Consider the following 19,803-nt stretch of genomic DNA (forward strand, 5'->3'; position numbering starts at 1 on the left):
ATGGAGGCAGAGACAGAAAGGCTGCAGGGATGGATGCAAAATATCTACAGTGCAGATGGCCAGTTTATGGCCAAAGCTATGAGAATACTTAAAAACAAGCAAATGCATTTCCCTTTAAAGGTCCCATATTGTGGAAAGTGAAATTTCCATATCTTTTTTGAGCAGGTCTAGGTGCCATAAAAATGCAATCAAATACAATCCACAGAGAAATGCACACAGCCCGTATTCAGAAACTGTGCCTTAAAACGACCCTTCAGGACTCAAGAATTTTGTGATGTAACAATTGCACAGTCATCTGCCCTCAGCCACGCCCCCAGCACGACCCACCTGGACCCACCGTCCAACCTAGCAAGCAACAAGACAGAAAAATGTCTAAGAAACGCTGCACAGTCACTGTCAGGAAGCCAAAATGTCATTGCACAGCCTTCCGCCTTCGAATTTCAGTCTGACTGACTGATCGGTACGGCCCATTTCAGCGCTGACTGACCACCACCATTAGCATTTACTGTTGAGTTTTACTATGCTACAGCAGTATGTTAAGGTATGTTACCTGTGGTTGGCCTGACCTTGCGTCACAGAGGCTCAGTGATCAACACAGAACACCCTGTTCTTGTTAGAGCTCCAGAGAGAAGCACGAGAAAGATGTAACACTGCATTGAGATGGTTTTTGGTATTTAAAACTACAAATATGTCTTCGTATGGATTTCAACACTTCAAATAACACCAGACAGCAGAAAATTGTAAAATATTGGACCTTTAAGTATTCCATGTCTGACCAGCTGCCAGCATCACACACGTAATGTACACTGCTGCTTAAATATGTCTTCTTTTTCTCTATCAGTTGCAGTTGTGCAAAAGTAATGTCTCTCCGTCTTTATGTTCAAGCTCAACCAGTGGCCCTGAGGAGTATTCTAAGAGACGATGAAACTTTCTCCACACATCTGACAGAGAATTTGTCAGTGCCAGCAACAGTCACTCAAAGCCTCATAAATGCGAAGGTTTACGTCAATCCGGTGAGTATCATTTCACAGCTCTGCTAGCGTGGTGAATGCAGCAACAAAAAACAGTCTCTAGTAAGAATCCCAACCACTTTGAAACAAGAATTTCCACCTAACCTTGTAAATAAAGGAATTAAAATGTTACCATAATGTTCTAAAGACCGAATGTGCTCGGAGTATTGTGAGTGAATATTTCAGAATATAACATCCTGGCCAAGAAGTGCCTCTGGGACTGATAATCAAGGCCAAATGTAGTATTTGCTTGACAAAAAAAGTCATTTGAAGCTGCCTACAGTAGGTAATTTGGAACTAAATGAACTTGCAACAGCAATAAGAGTAACAAATGTCTTGTCTGTAAATGTTCCCCAACTGATACCCCAGTAATATTGGAGAAGCTGCAAGAAGGTAATTATGTTTTACTGGCATTGACAAGGATGCTTAAATACAGTGTGCACTCATCCCTACTGTGTATGAGGCACTCATGATAGTTGCAGGGTGCAAAACTGGTCTACGTGCCCAGAGAGAAAAAGTTCACAAGGCATAATCTGTCCTCTGCTCGTGTATTCTGTCTTGCTCGGTATACTGTCTGGTATGACACAAATTGACTGTGTATATGCATCTTTGCGTGTGGGAGTAAATGTTTGTTTCTGTCACATTTTTGCCGCTGCCGTGTTGTGTCACTGGTGTTTGTGCATATGTACAGAATGTCAGGATTATTCAGAAGGTGATTTAAAAAAAAAAAAAAAAAAAAAAGGCTTAATTAAAAGAAAGCAATGCTTTACATCTGATCTTGGAGTGTGATCTAGCATGCATTCTGTTTACATAACATCCCAAATACATGACGCATGAATTAATAAATTTACGGTCAGATGCAAAGTTTGCTTGTTTGTCAACTTCTACCAAAGTTAGTGTTTTTTTTTTGTTTTTTTTCCTTCAGATGATGGGCGTTCCACGGCCTGGCAACCTCAGGAAGATCCTATGTGAGGGGACAGATCTGGATGAGTATGTCCAATTTAGCAGCCAAGCTGAAAAGGAGGCTTTTCAAAATGTCAGCTGCTCCCTCACTCCCCAGCAGCTGATTAACACCCAGCAAGTACTCCTGCAGAACCTGGATGTGAGGAAAGTGCTGTCGGAGGTGAGCCTTTCACGCTGCCCCCCTCCACACACACAGACACACACACACACACAACGAACAAATCTAACAACTTGTCTAACATGAGTTTGATGAAACTTGGAGGAATTTTGAATTGTAACTCAGACGCAATTAGTCTAATTTAGACAAAACTTATAGAGATAATGCATTTGAGACCTGTGTTTACTCTAGCTGGCCTGATGGGGACACTACAGTAGCAATACCCACTGTAATGTCTACATTTGAAATACTTCATCACCCACATCCAGCATCCTTCCAAATTTCACTGTCACTGGGCTAATCAATGTGGTATTCAAAAATGTGAAAGTGAAACTCTTGTGTAACCGAGGAATAACTTAGAGAGGATCCGTTTGAACCATCTGTCCGGCTGTTTCATGTCAAACTGTATTGTCAGTTGTGGAAGTCTAGCATTTTAACATTCACTCTTGGTCATGTTACATCAATACCTGTAGAGTCATTGGCAGCTGCTGCACAGCTCAGTGCTCTGATCATCCTACATAACACAAAAGAGTTGGTTTAGAGTTGGTGTTAGCAGTCTCTCTCTTTCTCTCTCTCTCTTTCTCTCTCATCGGACCAGATGTGGTGACGGCAAATGATCAGATTGTTAAAACTCGCAGCAATGAGTGGCCCTGTAACCTTCATATTTTACCCAGCAATTCAAATTTTAAGTGACGCACTGAGTCACAGAGAAACATGCATAGTTCTGAAGTCACAGATGGCACTGAACAACAACTAACAATGTCGGCCCTCCAGCTGGTTAACTGCCTGTGTGGACATTGGAAGTGAAAAGATATTTTAGTGCCATCTGTGACAGAGAAATTAATTTTATTTTGCACAACTGTATACACCTTTACTCATTTATTCACTGTTTGCTAGTACAATTTGGGTTCTAAACTACCGAGTAGGCCTATTAGTGTGGAGTTGTTGGTTCAAAGGTGGTTCTGAACTGCTGAGCAAATGATTTTAAGCAACGTTGTCTCCTAGAAATTATGTTAATACACAACCAAACTGCAACAACAAATGCACTTTGTAGGACTTGTGACTGGATTATGTCTTCTATTCACATTATCATGATATGTTGTCAATTTACATATTTAGCAAGTCACAAATAGCGGGGGTCCACAAGTTTAAAACAAACTTTCCCTAACTTTTGCCAAAGTCCCTTTTGTTGCCTAAGCCTACCCACAGACAGGACTCTGCTGCCTTTATTAAATGTGGCATTGTGTATTTGTTTTATTTTGTGTGAGTTTTCTACATAAGGTATTTGCTGTTGCAGTGTGGTATATAAACATAATTTGAAGGAGACAGTGCTGTTTTTAAGCCACAAGGTTCAGCTATCTAATCCACCTATTGTTGCTGAAATCGATGTTATGAAATTATTCAGTGTGATATTGTAAACTTTATGCCAACAACAATGCAATAATGAAATGTCATAGGAATGGGTAGATTTAGCCCCACCCCCCAATAAAAACCGCTATAATGACACTCGTAGATACAACAGTATTTTCTCTCACACACAAACACAGTGTTGTGATTTCTGTCGGCACGTATGTCTTCACCTCTCTACTGGTGCCGTGTGCACAGGACGCAGACAGGTAGATAACCGCGGAGGAGGTAGAACAGAAAAGGAGGAGAACAATTTGTTAAAAAGTACGCAAAGTAAGTAGTGAGACACTAGATTACATTTACGGAGTTAACTTTCAGAGGCGTTGTTTGCTAGTTTGCTAACTAATCTTAAGGCTAATGTTGCCTATCAATAACAGCTTGCTAGCTAGCTAAGATAGACAAGCCAGTCCAGCATTACGCAGCAACTTTACGAAAAAGTCAAAATGGCGGCATGTGATTTATTTACAGCGTGGGACATTTGAATTTTAGGTTACTGCATTATATTCCGTTATATTATGAATTGTCCCCTGGTGCCTTCATTTTGTGTTTTCCTTTACATCTATAATTGCCACTATAAGTTGGTGCAGAAAAGCCACAAATTGGTGCATTAAAATAAACCAGACATTCAAAATTTACTGGGGTGGGACCCCTGGACCCTCTGCCTCATGTGTCCCTAAAGGAAACCCACACCCATTGCGAAGGTGTATGTTTTTTTTGTGCCCAAAATTTCCTGTTTAACCTTCTTTTTTGGCATTAATAAGAAAAAGTAAACATGGCTACATAAGGTAACTTTCAGCATGAACATACTATTAATTACCTACTGTAAGACACAACTTAATGTAGTTTAAGAATATGGCAGGCAAATGGTCTGTTCTAATTCTTGCATGGCTTGCAGTAAATGAAATGCAAAGACAATGATTTTCTGTTCCAGCCAATTCAGTAACCAATTAAAAAAGTTAAATGTTATGCTTGTCTGCCTCTGTGACTTAGAGAGATAAAGAAATATCTGTTAAAGTTAAAACTTGATAATGCAGCCACTTCAGGGCCAAATCCACCACCTGGACCTCAACACTTGTAATTTATTACTTCACAATTATCTTAATGTAATTTTCCTGTGCACACTTTTAGTGAGAAATCATTTTTCTGCCCCATAGCGTCTAAGCTTTCTAAATTGTCGCTGTCATGTGCAACTCTGTGTCTTCCAGTGATTTTACTAGAATGCATGCAATCAGGTGGGAATTATTTATTAGAACCAATGTTTTCATGAATTCTTTTAAATCCCTCAGTTCCCGTTGGGACGATGAAAGCCTGCACTTTTCTTTGAGTTTATCGTTGAGAAAAAATATATGGGACAGCAAATCCAATAAATAAGCGATAAGGCAGGAAGTTCGTAGGAGAGAGCATTTGAACAATTTAAGCCCACAGGCATTTTCAGACACAGAAAAAAAAAAAGAAAACCCAGGCAAGATATGGAGGAAAAGCTCTTCAGCGCCTCAAGCAAATGGATGGAAAAGAACATAAGGCTTCACACTTAAAGCTTGACATTGCTGAATGATTGTGATAACAACAACAACAACATAAAGAAAAGGACAGGGGAAGAAGTCAGGGTTTATCACTGAGGTAGTGAGTGGCAGAGGATGGTTAAGACATTGGTGTTCCACAACTTTGTGTTTGGATTTCCTGAAAATCATTTCAGAACACAATACATATGGTAAAGCTGGGGGGGGGGGGGGGGGGGTAGAATGTAGAAGTCCTTATTTTTTTTTATCAGCTTACCTGGATATCAAAAGGATGACCATTGGAACCTCAGTAACAAAGTGCAGGTGAAATTGTGTTTAACAATTTCTGCCATCTAATGTGACAGAGTAACAATGTTGAAATCTGCTTCCATTGATCTCTTACAGGTGATTTTCAGCTGTTTTGCTCATAATTGTCTGAGAAGAATGCTTGTGCTTTCTTACTAAATCTCCTCTTGATGTCTGCTCTGCACACACACACACACACACACACACACACTGATCCAAAATGAATGTACTTGAGACTCAATCAGTAGCCAGGCCGTTGTCCAAACTGTGCCCTAATGGTATTCTGTTTGTGAATAGAATTTTATTAAAAAACCGTCATGCAGCATTACCACACCTCTTTTTTTTTTTTACACCTCTCTCCGCCTTCTGATCTCCCCACTTACATACACTTCAAAGCTTTGTAATTTTGTGTGTGGAAAGACAATACAGGTGCTCTGAATACAGCCTATACTTGACACTTGATGCATGAAAATGACAGTGGTTGAAAGGGCATGCCATTTAGTTCTTCTAATTGGACTCATACTGTGTAGCTTCAGAATGTCACTGTAACACACTTTTATTAACCAGTGCCAGCATACAATTCACAGGTTGAGCTAAACATTAAAATCTCATAAAATCTGAATGAATAAATGAATGAAGAATGCACCTGGCCATATATAACATACAGTACACATTCTATTTTTGTCAAGACATGAAAACCATTTAAACAGTTGCATATCTAATAGCAAATAGCTAACAACTCTGCAAGCCTAATTTATACGTTTGATTATTTCCTTTAGTTGCCTTCACTTTTGGATCTGAATGCAGCAGACACCACGGCACTCATGGGGAAAACCACTCAAAATGCATTACCAGTGATTGAGGAGGTTGGTGTTGCCACTGTATCGTGTACATTAGAGTGGAATCCATATTTGTATTGTGAAAAAAAAAAAGTGTTTTAAAAAATTCCTTTGACTTTCTTGTATCCAGATTGCCAGATTGCAGAACTCCACAATCTTCAAGGCTGCACGTTCATTGGATTTCCAAGAGGACATGATTGGCAGTGTCAATATGCTACTGTGTGGAAAACAGCCTGACTTCAATTCCACCAATGTGACTCTCAGTTTAGACTCACCTGGACAGATGCCTAACAACAAGTCAATCTTCATCATGGGCAACAGTTCCGGTAAGTGCAGCCGCAAACTCATTTAGCTTTACAATACTATATGCAGGCGTGGTAACCGGGGAATTGTAAAAATTTCTGTTAGGTTTTTTTTTTTTTTTTTACAAACCAGTAGTGCACAATACACAGTATCACTGGGCAATACTGCATAACTGTGCTTGATCAGTAAGTGTGACAGAGGGTGATGTCAGTCTTTTTCTTTAAACACAGTGTCATGTAGATTTAGGGTGTTTTGACAACTTTATGGAGAAACCAGTGGTAGTTCCTGTCGTCTTGATAGCGCAGCTCACAAATGTCAGTTCAGCAACCAGCAAGGTTCACTAGTGATTTTTATGGGTTAGGGGTGTTGTTAATCGATAATGGCATGAAACCATAAAGAAAGGAATGATATTAGATCAATTACACTGAACAGTAAATGACTGGTAGATGTGCCCATGCACAGATAAATTCAATGCAAATCTCAGCATTTCCTGGTACAAAAATATGCATGCAGCAGAGAAGAACCAGTGAGCCCTGGTTTCATGAATTAGTATTCCATGGCACACAGTGAAGTCAACTGTGCAGGATGCGCAGGATGTGACTACTTGTGCACATCCAGGAACAGGCACCTGTGGCACAGTTGGCACCTGCACCGGAGTTGGAAACTGGGTTTGATTACGAATTCATTATCGACGGCTGTGTCGGGCTGGCATCAATCGCGGCCAATCAAATCAACTCTTCTCATCCCATTTAAAAGCTGTGCGGTCCCCACCCTGACATAATGATGTTTTCTTAATGGAGAGGAAAGTCCAGAGCAACTTACCCCAAATGGAAACTGATGTTGTTGTCAGAGCGGTGCAGAGCCACGAGGCGCAAATATATGACATCCTAAATATGAACATATGGCAATCCAAACTTCCCACACAGAACAGATGGTGTCACTAAAACACTTTTTGGAGTTCTAAAGTGGTATTTTATGCTGTTTAGAAAGGAATGCGGCCATGCCAGCCATATTGTCAGCATTTGTACTCAGAGTCTCTGGTGCTATATTGATTTCACTGAACCTGGCTCAGTTGGCCTTCCGATGGTCAAAATGAGCAGCCGATGTTCACTGAAGAACAGCCAAGTTCAAGCCACCATGAAGTATGACACCTGTTTAAAACAAATGATACTATCCCCACTATAAGTGTAGTTTTGACACACACACACACACACACACACCTTGTCCAACTCAGTCAGATCTTTCAATGTGCACAGTATTTTTATTACTTCCTGAACTATGAGAAAAACAGTAGTTGTTTTGATTATACAGTGAGAATCATAGAAATATGTAGACATTTTTGTAAAAAATGAAGAAAAACAATAAAAACCATCTGGCCGCTACAGTCGAACACAGAAAAAAGAAAAGAACTTTGTAAATATTTTTGGGAAGGGGTTCAGTGATGCCTTTAAAATATCCTGGAGCTGTCTAAATTGCTTGCTCCATTGCATCCCCAGGATGTCATTACCTCCCATACTCCTGATGATATGCAGAGCCTGAGCATGATAACATGGTGCCGAGTAGCCTCCACAGCTGTAGCCAACCAGTGGCGTTTGCTTTGCAGCAGCCCGGTGCTAGTTATGAAAGATTTATTCCAGGTAGCCGCATTGGAGGAGACTGTGGTAGATTCACAGTGCTTTGAAAATCTGGACTACACCTCCCACATTCAGTATGGCTGTAGGTGAATGAACATTATTATGGCTGCAAGAATTTAATTTATTAAAGAGGAAAGATAGAGTCTACAAGCATTTGTGCATGACAGAGTCAAGTACTGATATGAAACACCCTTTGATCTAACCCAGTGCATATACTCTGCTTTCCTGGCATCACTGCATTAATGTGTGTTTTTGATGCGTAAAGTTATCTGTTGGTTGAGGACGTTTATATCAAAGTCAAACAGGCACTCTGTGCATACAGAAAAGATGCTTGTAATTTATGTGACTCAGTTCTGCAGCAGTCAAGTAGTTTACCATGTTGCTTGTTGTGCAAACTCGTAGCACAAGGTACAGCCCGTGCTACATTCTGAAGCGAGCTGGCTCACACTGTGAGATGTGTCATTTAATCAGTTAAAAAAAAAAAGCTACTTATCCTTAAGCAATATATTCGCCGCACTGTTGCCTGAGGCCTGTTGGTCAAAGCCTGAGGCAATATTGAAGTAGTAAGGCATCCCCAAGCTACTGTATGATGCCTCACAATTGATTAAAGGTAATGTTTTCTTGGTCCACAATGAATTGAAATGGAAGTGTTTTTCTTGACGGAGCTGTTGTCCGGCAGATCTCTTTGAGCTGCCATGTAGGACAGGTTTGTGCAATCTGTGGCAATGTGCTTGTGAACGCTCTGTGGCAAAACATGCACCACGTGCTGTTACTCTGGATCTTCTACAACTTGTTTAAGTTGTATCTGTTTTTTGTTTTCCTCTGTTTTTCTCCTATGTTTTTATTCTTCCACAAGGGGATATATTTGTTTTAACTGCATAAAGTTAAAATTAACTTTTCCTGGTGCTGCCTTAAATACAGTAATGTATTGTTAAAATATTGTTTTTTTTTTTTTTTTTTTTTAAACATAATGTCTTAAAATAAAGTAATTGGGTGGATTTTCTAGAAAACTGCCTTATTGCCTTGACTTAAATCAATACAATGAAAATGAAACCCGAATGGAACAAACAGACAAATACATCAAATAACAAAATTGAGTCCACCCCCTAGTCAATATCAATAAAATCTGAAGTAATTACAAATTCTGTTAATTTAATACAATTTTATTTGTGTTTAATCAAAGCCCAAGAAGAGTGAAGCCAGTTAATTTGAAAACACTAAATAAACTATAATGAAATGCCCATATTGAAGAACCAACTGCAAGACAAGTCAGGACGTCCTTCACTAGTGAGATACCATTATTTTATTAGTTTTTTAATTTTTTTAATATTCTGCATATCCACCTTAATTTTTGATGACAAAATTCGATCCTCCTTGTCTTCGATGATATCGTTCTTGCACAAATCTGTGGAGAGACGTTCTGCCGTCCAGCTGTTCTTTGCTGTAGTCGTTTGGCTGTTCTGCCTTCTGGTTTCTATTGGATTCAAGTCAGGGGACATACTTGACCAGGTTGTACTTTTTTCTTCTTTCTTCTTTACAAACTTTTGTGTGTGATTTTCGCAGTGTGTTCTGAGTCATTGTCATGTCAGAAAACTCCTCTTCTACCAAGCTTCTTGAGACTGGGAGTCATTTTTCATGCAGTATTTGTGTAAACAGAATGCCATCTATAAATGTCATCACCCCCACAGCTTTTGTACTCATGCAGCCCCCGTAACAGCACACTCCCATCTCCATGTTTAACGGTCGGCACTGTGGTAGTCCTGGCCAGGTCTACGCCAAACATGCTGGACCCCATCTGATCCAAACAAATTTATTTTGGTTTCATCTGACCAAAGAGTGTGCTGCCAATATTCATCAGGCCTCTTTTCGTGCTCTTTTGCCAACATGTAATATTGGAGTTTTGTGCCACTTTGTGAGCAATGGTTTTCTATTTGGATGCCATCTGTAGAGGTTAACTTCATGCAACATAGTTTCTCAATGCAAGGTTGCATAAATAGCAAATTGAGCGTGGCATAATTTTTCAAGGATGGCCACTACGCCCTCCGTTATTGCAAGTATGACTCTTCCTATACCACTGCTGCAACTATGTTTAGTAGCTTACTGATGCTCTTGTGCCCTCTTCTCATCTTTGTGAAATCCCTCAGTCTAGTTGCTTAATTGTTCAGGAAACTCCTTATATCCACGTGGAGTCATGTTGCATCAGACACAACCCAGGCCGAACTCTGAGGAAGCTGTGGTTCACAGGTTGTTTTTAACCTCCTTCATGCAAGAAGCCTTAGCTGGAAATCATAGGTGTAATCACTGTTGTTGGAGTGGTGGCAGGTAAACTGACTTTTGTTTGCACTGAGGTTGTACTTTGAGGCCTGCATTTTCAGTGTAGTCTATCAAAAAAGTTTGTTTTTTAGTTGTACATAAGATCAAATACACTACACTTTAACCTAAAGATGATACAATTGTTGCAAGACAACACTGTTTTGAATCAATTACACAGGGGTGTACTCAGTTTGTTCAATTTTATACTGTATGCAATACATGGAAAGATTTAAAAAATACGTGCTGGTACTCTACTATTACAGGGATATACATAATAGATACAGTATTTGGGAAAGCGTTTTTTTTCAGAAACCCTACATGCACACAAACCATCCTTACTGGTGCTGTGCATTAAAAAAGTAAATAAAAGTAGCACAACAAGTATAGGTGGTGATTGGGGAAGCCTTGAAAATCATTGAATATGTTTGTGCCACAAAAACCTTGAAATTAATTCTTCAGTGTAATATCTTGCTGCCTCGTGCTCATTAGAGACCATGCATTCCTGTTTCATTAAATGCCTGTTCTTTGGAGAAAACTGCACAAAATTAGATTTTAATAAGACGCCTCTATTCCCTGGGAATAAAGTTATGCTGTAAACTGGGATTGCATGCTAGTGCCAGCACAAATTAGCAAAAACATTGTATCATCCATACAAAATAAGCACTAACGTCTCTGTTAGCATGCTAATGGCTGTTTTGGATTTGCCGTGGCATTTCATTGTGTTGGTCTGTGTACAGTTAAATGAATCTGGAATATGCAGTATGTCTGCATAATGGCCAATTACAACTCCTTTGTAAGTGTAAAAGTACACTCAAAGGAATAGTAACACAGCTACAATAAAGGCCAACGCTGAGGTTTTGTTAACAGTTCAGTAATGTTCCCTTCCTAATTAATCGCTGACAGCAAAGGAAAACTTCTGAATCATTATACAGAACAGTTGGGGTGGTGACTGTTCTTCCATGACAGTAAACAGTAATTTTAAGTTGATACTATTTTCAAAATTTGCCCAGTAGATGAGCATGAATAACAAGTGATTACATGGTTCGGCAATGTCATGTTTATACATTTGGTGGAGAAATATTATTGAGCGACTGTATTTTGAGTCTCTTACACAAGTTTTTTTTTTTCTTGCTGGTCCAATATAGTGTATTCGAATGGGCTGGCTTCCTCTGTCCTCTGCAAACAGAAATAGGTTGACTGTTTAAAGCAAAATACAATTGAAGCACAAAAGTTTTAACTGTTCATTTGACTTCTTTTCATTTTCAAAGGGAAAATTTTGTTGTAGCTGCAACTTCAGTGTTCGCATATAAATATTTAATTAATGCATCTTCTATTGATCTGTCAAAATAACCTCTTTCACTGTCCTATTTTTACTGGTGATTTTCTCTGACACTGCTCATAAAATTTCCTAATAATCATAGACTTGTACAGTCATCCTCACAGTATTAGCCCCTGGGTGTCTTTTTAATAATTAGTAATTGGTACCCTTTATTTCTAGTTTCAAGCACATCTCTTTAATATATACTGAAGCCGGCGAAGCCATAATACGTGTCTATTGGCAGTTGTTGGGAGTGAGAGAGGCCTGTCTTATACCACTGAATGTCAAAGCTGCTTCTCTCTGTCTCTTGTGAGAGTGACTTCAATGACATTTATTCAAGCCTATTTGATTTTCTGTTGGAAAGCTGCAAGGTAGCACTTGATTTGTACTGCTTGTAAGATTTGCAGTGCTTCTTGATTCATGCATGGGGAAGTTCACTTTAAATTAGCATATTCATTGTACATATGTACTGCATGTGTGTATGTCTGTCTTAGTGTGTACATGCTTGCCTGCCTCTTGCTGTGCATTGCATGAAACGCCTGAATTATGAGCAATGCAAACTTGGAGTAATATCCTTTCCTGTGCGTGTGCACACTTGCATGTCTGCACATGTGATTTGGAGTGCAAGGCAGTGTGTAGCACCAGCATTTGTAGTGTGTCAACGGCGCTGTCTCACTGTAGTGCTGAACTGAGCCCATCTCCAGGGTGCAGCTCAAATTGATTAAATTTGCCAGGTAAGTTGAGGGGCTGACTTGAGGCTCCAAGCAATTATTTGACTGTGGCTAAACCTGGTGTAAAGAACAGATTCTCTTGTTCTTTCATGCCACCGTTTTGTAATAAAGTAAAGATCTGTTGTCAAAAAGAACTACATCGCTCACAGCTCTGGAGAATGTGTAACCACTATAATTTGATTCTCCCTTTAGCACACAAAATATCAGAACCTGATATCTCTTTCCCATGAATAAAGATACCTAATATTAGGGTGCTATGCATTTGACACTGCTATCTATATTCATGCTTCATTGGTGAGTAGAATTCTTTATTTTTTTGTTTCTTGTTATTGGTCTGAGCATTTTAGTCAAGGCCCATGTGCTCTGCTGTCTGTTGTCATCATCACTTACATAATAGAACATATTTCTAATACAAGGAAGCATACTGTAAACACAAGAGACGTGTCCAGAGATGCAGAGGGCTTCAAATAAAAACATATACATGTGTTGCAGACACATATTGAACTGCACGAGGACAGCTCTAGTGAGCTAATTTTGAATTAGCGCAGACCACAGGGATATGGATATGGCTATGTCATAGGACAAAGAGTGCCCGCGACGTTCTGCTTGATGGGGTGGTGACACAGGGGTTGAGGTGAAGATTCATCAGACCAGACAGTGTTTAGTTTTGTTGAGCCCGTGCCCACTTCAGTTTCTGTTCTTGGCTGACAGCTAAAGGAACACGTCAGGCTCCTCTGCTGCTGTAGCCCATCTGCCTCAAGGTTCAACATGTCGATTCTCAGAAGCGTTTCTGCTCGCCGCAATTGTAAAGAGTGGTTATCTGAGTTACTGTAGCCTCTCTGTCAGTTCCAACTATAGTCTGGCCAATTTTCCTCTGACCTCTCTCATCAGCTGTCACCGCTGGATGTTCTTTGTTTCTTCCACATTCATAGTAAACTCTACAGACTGTTAAATCTCAGGAGATCAGCAGTTTCAGAAACACTCAAACCATGCCTGTCAGGCACCAACAAACACGCCACAGTGAAAGTCACTGAGATCATTTTTCCCCATTCTGATTGATTTGAACATAAGCTGAAGGTCCTGACCTGTACCTGCAGGTTTTCATGCATTGCACTGTTGTTACATGATTGGCTGACTGGATAATTGTATTAGGAAGCAGTTGTACAGGTGCTCCTAATGAAGTGCTTAGAGAGTTCAAACACAGTGCGTTTGCCTGCACACACTAGATGTCTACCTTGTGACCCCTTACATTGAAGCATTGTCCGCGACCCCAATTTAAAGGTACCCTCTGGAGTTTGCTTGTAAACAAGCAGGTGGAGTGTGTATCCTTGAAGTCTAACATACTTGTTGAATGCATTTCCCTCAATACAAAATATTTTCAAAACAGATTTATTTGACTAGTTTAAATGCTGCAATGTTTGTCAAGGATGGATGCGCAAGGATGCACAGAGATACAAAAACTTCTAAGTGGATGTGTGTTACAAGTCAAAACTTTTATTTTCTTTTCATACGGTTTTAAGAGAATTATTTTAAGAGGCTTGAAAGCATCTGGTATTAAACAGGAAAAAAGAAGGAAAAACTAAAAAGCTGTGAAAAAACATTAGTTTGTGTAACAGAAATATTTTTCCAGTGTAGATCTTTAATCATTTTGTAATCGCTCGAGTTTATCTTGGCACCCCATCGTGGGTCCAGACCTCTAGATTGGGAACCACTGCTTTATGGTGACTGGTCTAATCTTCTCTTTCATGTTCAGTTTTTACAATTTGGAGTCTCTTTTTTTTTTTTTTTTTTTTTTTTTTTTTTTCTTCCAAAAGACAGCTAACAGTCTACTGAGCTGACAGCTACTGAACTGTGTGACACACACATTTCCTGTCTTTCAAGTGTTATGATTGCAGGAAGTTGCATCTGTGCAGTCTGTGGAGGGAACAGCTGGCCAGACTCATACTAGGTGGTGGCCATTAGCTCATTAGCTCTCTGCACACAGACCTCCCTGGAGCACCTGGGAAAGATGGCCAGCAGGCAGAAAGGCTAACATTTAATTGCACTGAAAATGTCTGCTAAAATCTCCCCGATGGAGAAAATGGTTGTCCTGATGAGATGAGTGGGAGAGGAAAATTGAAGTCTTGATGCGGTGCTGACAGGGGAAAAATGGAAAAAAAAAAAAAAAAAAAGGACATGAAAAGGCACTGATGTAATGACAGGTGTCTGGACAAAAAGGACAGTTAGCATCAGGTCTGAAAGACAGACGGCTTTAATTGACTGGCCGACGACACAGCGAGTTGATCAATTGTTTGATGAAGTGCTACGCTACAGGAATCACATATTTTCAATCAGAGCAATGCAGGCACCCTCCCAGCACACGCTTTCTACCTACTCCAGGTTCCATTACTTTCAGTGCGGGTCCTCATGTAACCTATTCAGCTCTCTACCAACCTGGCAATATTCACGCTGGCAGATAAGTTAAAGTAGTAGTGATTGTTCTGTTGCTGAGCATATTGACTTTTCTCCTCTGCTCCGTAGAAGCTTTTCCTTATTACTCAGGTCTGAGCTCTTGTCTCTGTGTTTTCCTCTGCCTGTGTGTGTGTGTGTGTGTGTGTGTGTGTGTGTGTGTGTGTGTGTGTGTGTGTGTGTGTGTGTGTGTTTATTTTTAAATAACCCCAACTTTTAGTAAATACATCCACTTTGCAACTCCCTGGTCACTGTTCTGAAATAAAGTGACCCGACATCCACTTTCATGAAAGCTTTTCATTCGATAAATTCAGGTGGCACATTCCCTGGTTGCAGCAGCAGCAATGGCGAATCAGATAGTAAGCTTTCTTATCAATGTCAGACTGCAGGACAAATAATTTAATGGACAAAGATGATTTATTTTAGGTGCATTTAAAGTACTTGGTATTTCTTTCCTAATATAAGGGCTAGGGTGCAACCTAAAACGTATCACAAAACATTTCTGGCGTCAAATGATTTGCTAGCCACAAAACCACATCTCTACCTTATTAGGGAGTCACATCCAACAGTAAACTTCATTTCTGGAGCTCCTTTTTCATGAAAGTTCAAAAGGGCTTTATGGGGGGAAATAAGAACATTTAGGCAAAAAAGCAAACAAGAAAAACACAGAACACACAGAGGATAAAAATAACTTACAGAAGTAAAAGAAAATGTAACAAAGGGTGCAGCTGTAAAACCAGAACAAGCATTAATCATTAACAGAATTTCTTATGAGTAATGTTTTAAGTAGGAAAAAAATCAAGATGTTGTGTAACTGCCCGTTTTTGTGTATCATTGCACATGTTATATTGACAGTTAATGGGAATATTTGATTTAACACTTATTTAACACAATTTGCTTTTCTCAATCGTTTTGCCAATCATACAAACGTTGGTTTCTGAAAATGTTCATGATATTTATGATGCATTGGTAATATGATATGTCTGTCTAAAGGTCTCTAATTTATTAAAAAATGTCTGCTTTGTTAATAAATATGATATTAAAAGGTCAAAATGTTTGCTTAATGGTTCATATTTGCTCACTCAGGGTTGAGAAAAAGTATTGAAAGGGTTGTTATGATAGTGACATATAAATATCAAACTCATGTGCAATATTTATCATGTTTGCTTCTTGGTTGCTGCAAATTCTGTGATTCCGCACAGCTCAAAGAGCTTGTTTCTCCTCTTTCCCCCCTCTCCCATATGTGCAGTGTGCACACAGGATTCAGAAATTTTCAGAGTTATTTTTCTGGTTTTTCCTTCAATTTCCCTGTCTTATAACCCTTATTATCCCTTATTTTCGTCTATAGATACGTTTTGTCAGACCTTAGTCGACACCCTGGAGGGCACACCTGGTCTGCGCAACATTTGGAGCACCTTCAAGCCGTTAGTGCTTGGCAAAGTCCTCTACACACCTGATATACCTGCTGCTCGCCTCATTGTGAAGGAAGTAAGTTTAGAGAGAAAAATGTGGTGAAATTACACTGGCTTTTCATGCACTTCAAAAGTAGCTGAATATGTTGCTCATGTCAGAAATTTTATTGTAACAGACATTTTTTTGTTTAAGATACTATGTGTCTGTATATCATGTATGCACAGGATCAGATCAATTACATTATCAGTTTGAAGAAGCCTCCAGTTAGGGCATGAAAAACACACACAACGTTAAATAATACATACAGTCCAGTAGTTAGTCAGGAGGCCTGTTCATGGAATGCAAAGGATGTAATGTGTTATCATGACATGATATTTTTCCAAGATACTAGCATCAATGTGATAACAGCATAAGCAAAACAAACAACAGGCAGGCGGTGAGGATTTTGCATTTAGAATACATTATGAGCATGAGCAAAATCTGCAGACTTCACAGCAAGCGGCCCGACGTTGGCGCAGGAGGCTCTCTTCGCAACAGACATAGTCAGATTGTTTACAAGTCAATGTTCAGGGGTAAATAACCCCATTTACATTCGACTCCATGGGTGGTGGCAGTGTTACAATGTGATGACTTCCTCCGGGGATTAGCTGAAATGTGCAGATGTGGAGTACTTTTATGTCGGGATTGGCTCAGAGCAAATGGAAGAGGCTCAGTGGGTATGCTCTCAGTCAGGGAGAGGTGAGATGAATATGTTGTTAAGTATAGTTTTTCTTTTTGTTTTAGGCAAATAGCACATTCAATGCCTTGGCTATGTTAAAGGAGCTCGCTGATTTGTGGGATGAACTTGGGCCACGTGTCTGGGATTTCCTCCAAAATAGTCCTCAAGTGAATGCAATACGGGTAAGACTCTGCACTAACACCTTAGAGTTTTACTGTGACTGGTTTCAGAGAAAACTTCACATTTAAAAAAAAAAAAAAAAATTCAAAAATCTTTGAAAGGTTACACTTATTCAAATTGTAAATATGTAACATACATGCAAACTCTTATTTGATACAGGCAGGGACCATTAGCTATGCATCAAAACTGGGTGTGACAGTGACCTCTTGGAGTCTTTTCTAGTTGCCTGGCAACCTTCATGGTGACGCCGAAACTCACCATTTTTAGTTTTTATTGAAGAAAAAAAAAAAGGGATTATTTTCATTTCTTTCACATATAATGACTGGCACATGATCAGTAGCTCAATTGCACCTTTTTCTCTACATGCTACAGTATTGTTCTCTACACTACGCTTCTTTCAAAAATCCATTTTCAATCTGTAAAAACGAAAATGATGAGCCTTGTATATACACAGGTGAGAATATACATGTAGTGTATATCAATTTGTTGCACCTCTCTGTTAGATGTGGAAACCGAGGGAGGAAAGTAATTATGTATAAGTGCAGGATAATTTTCATCCTGGCAGAAAGGATTATCTATAGAAGTAGAGGACATGGACTCTTTGCCACCACTTTTCTCTCTCCCTCCTGCTCCTCTTCTCTCTCTCTTTGCCTCTTGCCGTATTTCCTTGACACTGACATTACTCCAGTGTCACTCCAAATGAGCTTATAGGCAGCTGGAGGGAAGCAGACATTGGGAGCTCCATATAGCCAGGGTATTCATTACCCTAGCCCTAACCTTTACACAAATGGGCCGGCAATCCTCCTTTGTCTTCATTTTCTCCCAGCCCAGCTCTTTCTCTCTCCACCTCTCGCTATGTATGGTGGCTTCAGAGGTTTGTCATCTTCAGAGGTCCTTCAAGGTCGCAGACCCGTTTTATGTTGATGGACCAATTACCATCACCACCACAACTACATTTGATAGAAGATAGAAGATTTAGGGTACAGAGCTGAATAGAAGGACATACTGTACTGTAGCATATTCTCCTGAAAGGGCTTAGAGATGAAATTGGTCGAAAAATAAGTTTGACATTGACTAAGCTACCGATGTCTTTACTTAGTGTTTACACATTGAAGTTGTAATCCTTAAGATTTTAGTTTTAACAGCAAGCGTGGGTCACACTACAGGTCCCACAATTCTGGAGCAGCTACTTTGTTAGAAATACAGAGGAGCAAGTGGTGTATTTGTTTACAGTGCAGCCAAACAAACTTGCATTGTTTTAATAGCAGGGCACAGTAAAGTTGGTTTAATTTCTGAGTTGGATGTGGTATTCCAGTGTAACCCTCCATCTCACAGTGCACCAAGACGACTCCTTCTTCCATTGATCGTCACAATATTTAAAACTGCTGTACAAAAATTCTAAAAAATTGACTGTTATGTAGGCACATTGCTGATGAATAGTTACACTTAATGCTAGCATTGATAACTAATACATTCCTTTTCCTGTGATTTGTTCACAACAAAAGACACTTTGTTTCACCAGACAAACACTTTTAATGTGAAACAGCAGGAGCAGCAGGATGTTTCATTTGCATTGGCAGTAACTTAATACAGCTCTGACACGATGTAAAGAGAGCAAACCGTCTGTTATTAATAACAGTCGGGATGTCATTAATAAGATAAAATTACATTGGAATAAATGCATGCTGCATTTCCATTGCACCTGGGAAGGCACTTTAATCCACTGCAAGAACTGTGGACTCCCTATTAAAAGACGATGATAAAAACTACTATATAGAGAGGTAATTGCTAAATGTAAATACATCAAATGGCTATTGCAGAAAATTGCAGACCATTAATAGCATCGAAAATGGGGTCTGAATTCTACAAATTGATCCCTAAAGGACATTATCCTAAACTTAAGACTTTAATTGAATCCTAAAACATAAAGAGGAACTGCTCTCCTTGTATAAAACAACATTTATGTCATGAACATTGAATTTACAGTTCAGCAAATGTCAAGACTGGTGCACTATCATGTCACCTATGTAAAAACATTACATAGATCAGAGTGAGCGCTCACAGGCAATTTGCCACTGGGAACTGATTTCCTCTGTTTATAAAAGCCAGAAAATACATTTAATTTCTTCACTTGAAAACCCTCATGACAAACAGTTTCATTTGACACATGACCAACAAGGTTAAATGGCATTTCTGCAACTCTCTGGGCCAAATGCCACTGATCATTAAGGCAAATGCACTCGTAGCTGGGTGAAGACTACAGAGACTGAGCAGTCACGGTCAGTTTGCCAGCATGACTCTGCTTCTACAATTTCAAAAATGACTTACAGATTTAAAATACACACATTTTTTGATGGGTCATATCCTTAATGTAGCACCCACTAAGATGGCTGTACTGATTTTTTAAAAGGTCGCATGCAGCATAGAGATTACTTAATTTGACACTTTGTCCTAAGGTTAAGCAGAATATCATCAGAAGTGTTGACACTGAAATGCCACTGAGCGCACTGGCCAGAATATATCTGAATCTCAACTCAGAATTTCACACTTTAGAGGCCCAAATC

General features: G+C 39.5%; 1 protein-coding gene across 1 annotated transcript in view; it reads left to right on the forward strand.

Moving 5' to 3' along the window:
- The window catches only part of LOC130164873 (phospholipid-transporting ATPase ABCA1-like), a 170,464-nt gene that overhangs the window by 13,765 nt on the left and 136,896 nt on the right, over positions 1-19,803 (forward strand). Inside the window, exons 6-11 of the mRNA XM_056369863.1 lie at positions 886-1,013; positions 1,936-2,133; positions 6,122-6,208; positions 6,312-6,507; positions 16,277-16,416; positions 17,125-17,241. Coding sequence (XP_056225838.1) covers positions 886-1,013; positions 1,936-2,133; positions 6,122-6,208; positions 6,312-6,507; positions 16,277-16,416; positions 17,125-17,241 — 866 coding nt within the window. The remainder of the gene's footprint in view (positions 1-885; positions 1,014-1,935; positions 2,134-6,121; positions 6,209-6,311; positions 6,508-16,276; positions 16,417-17,124; positions 17,242-19,803) is intronic.

Source organism: Seriola aureovittata, chromosome 23 (genome assembly GCF_021018895.1).
Source record: "Seriola aureovittata isolate HTS-2021-v1 ecotype China chromosome 23, ASM2101889v1, whole genome shotgun sequence".
NCBI classification, from domain to species: Eukaryota; Metazoa; Chordata; class Actinopteri; order Carangiformes; family Carangidae; genus Seriola; species Seriola aureovittata.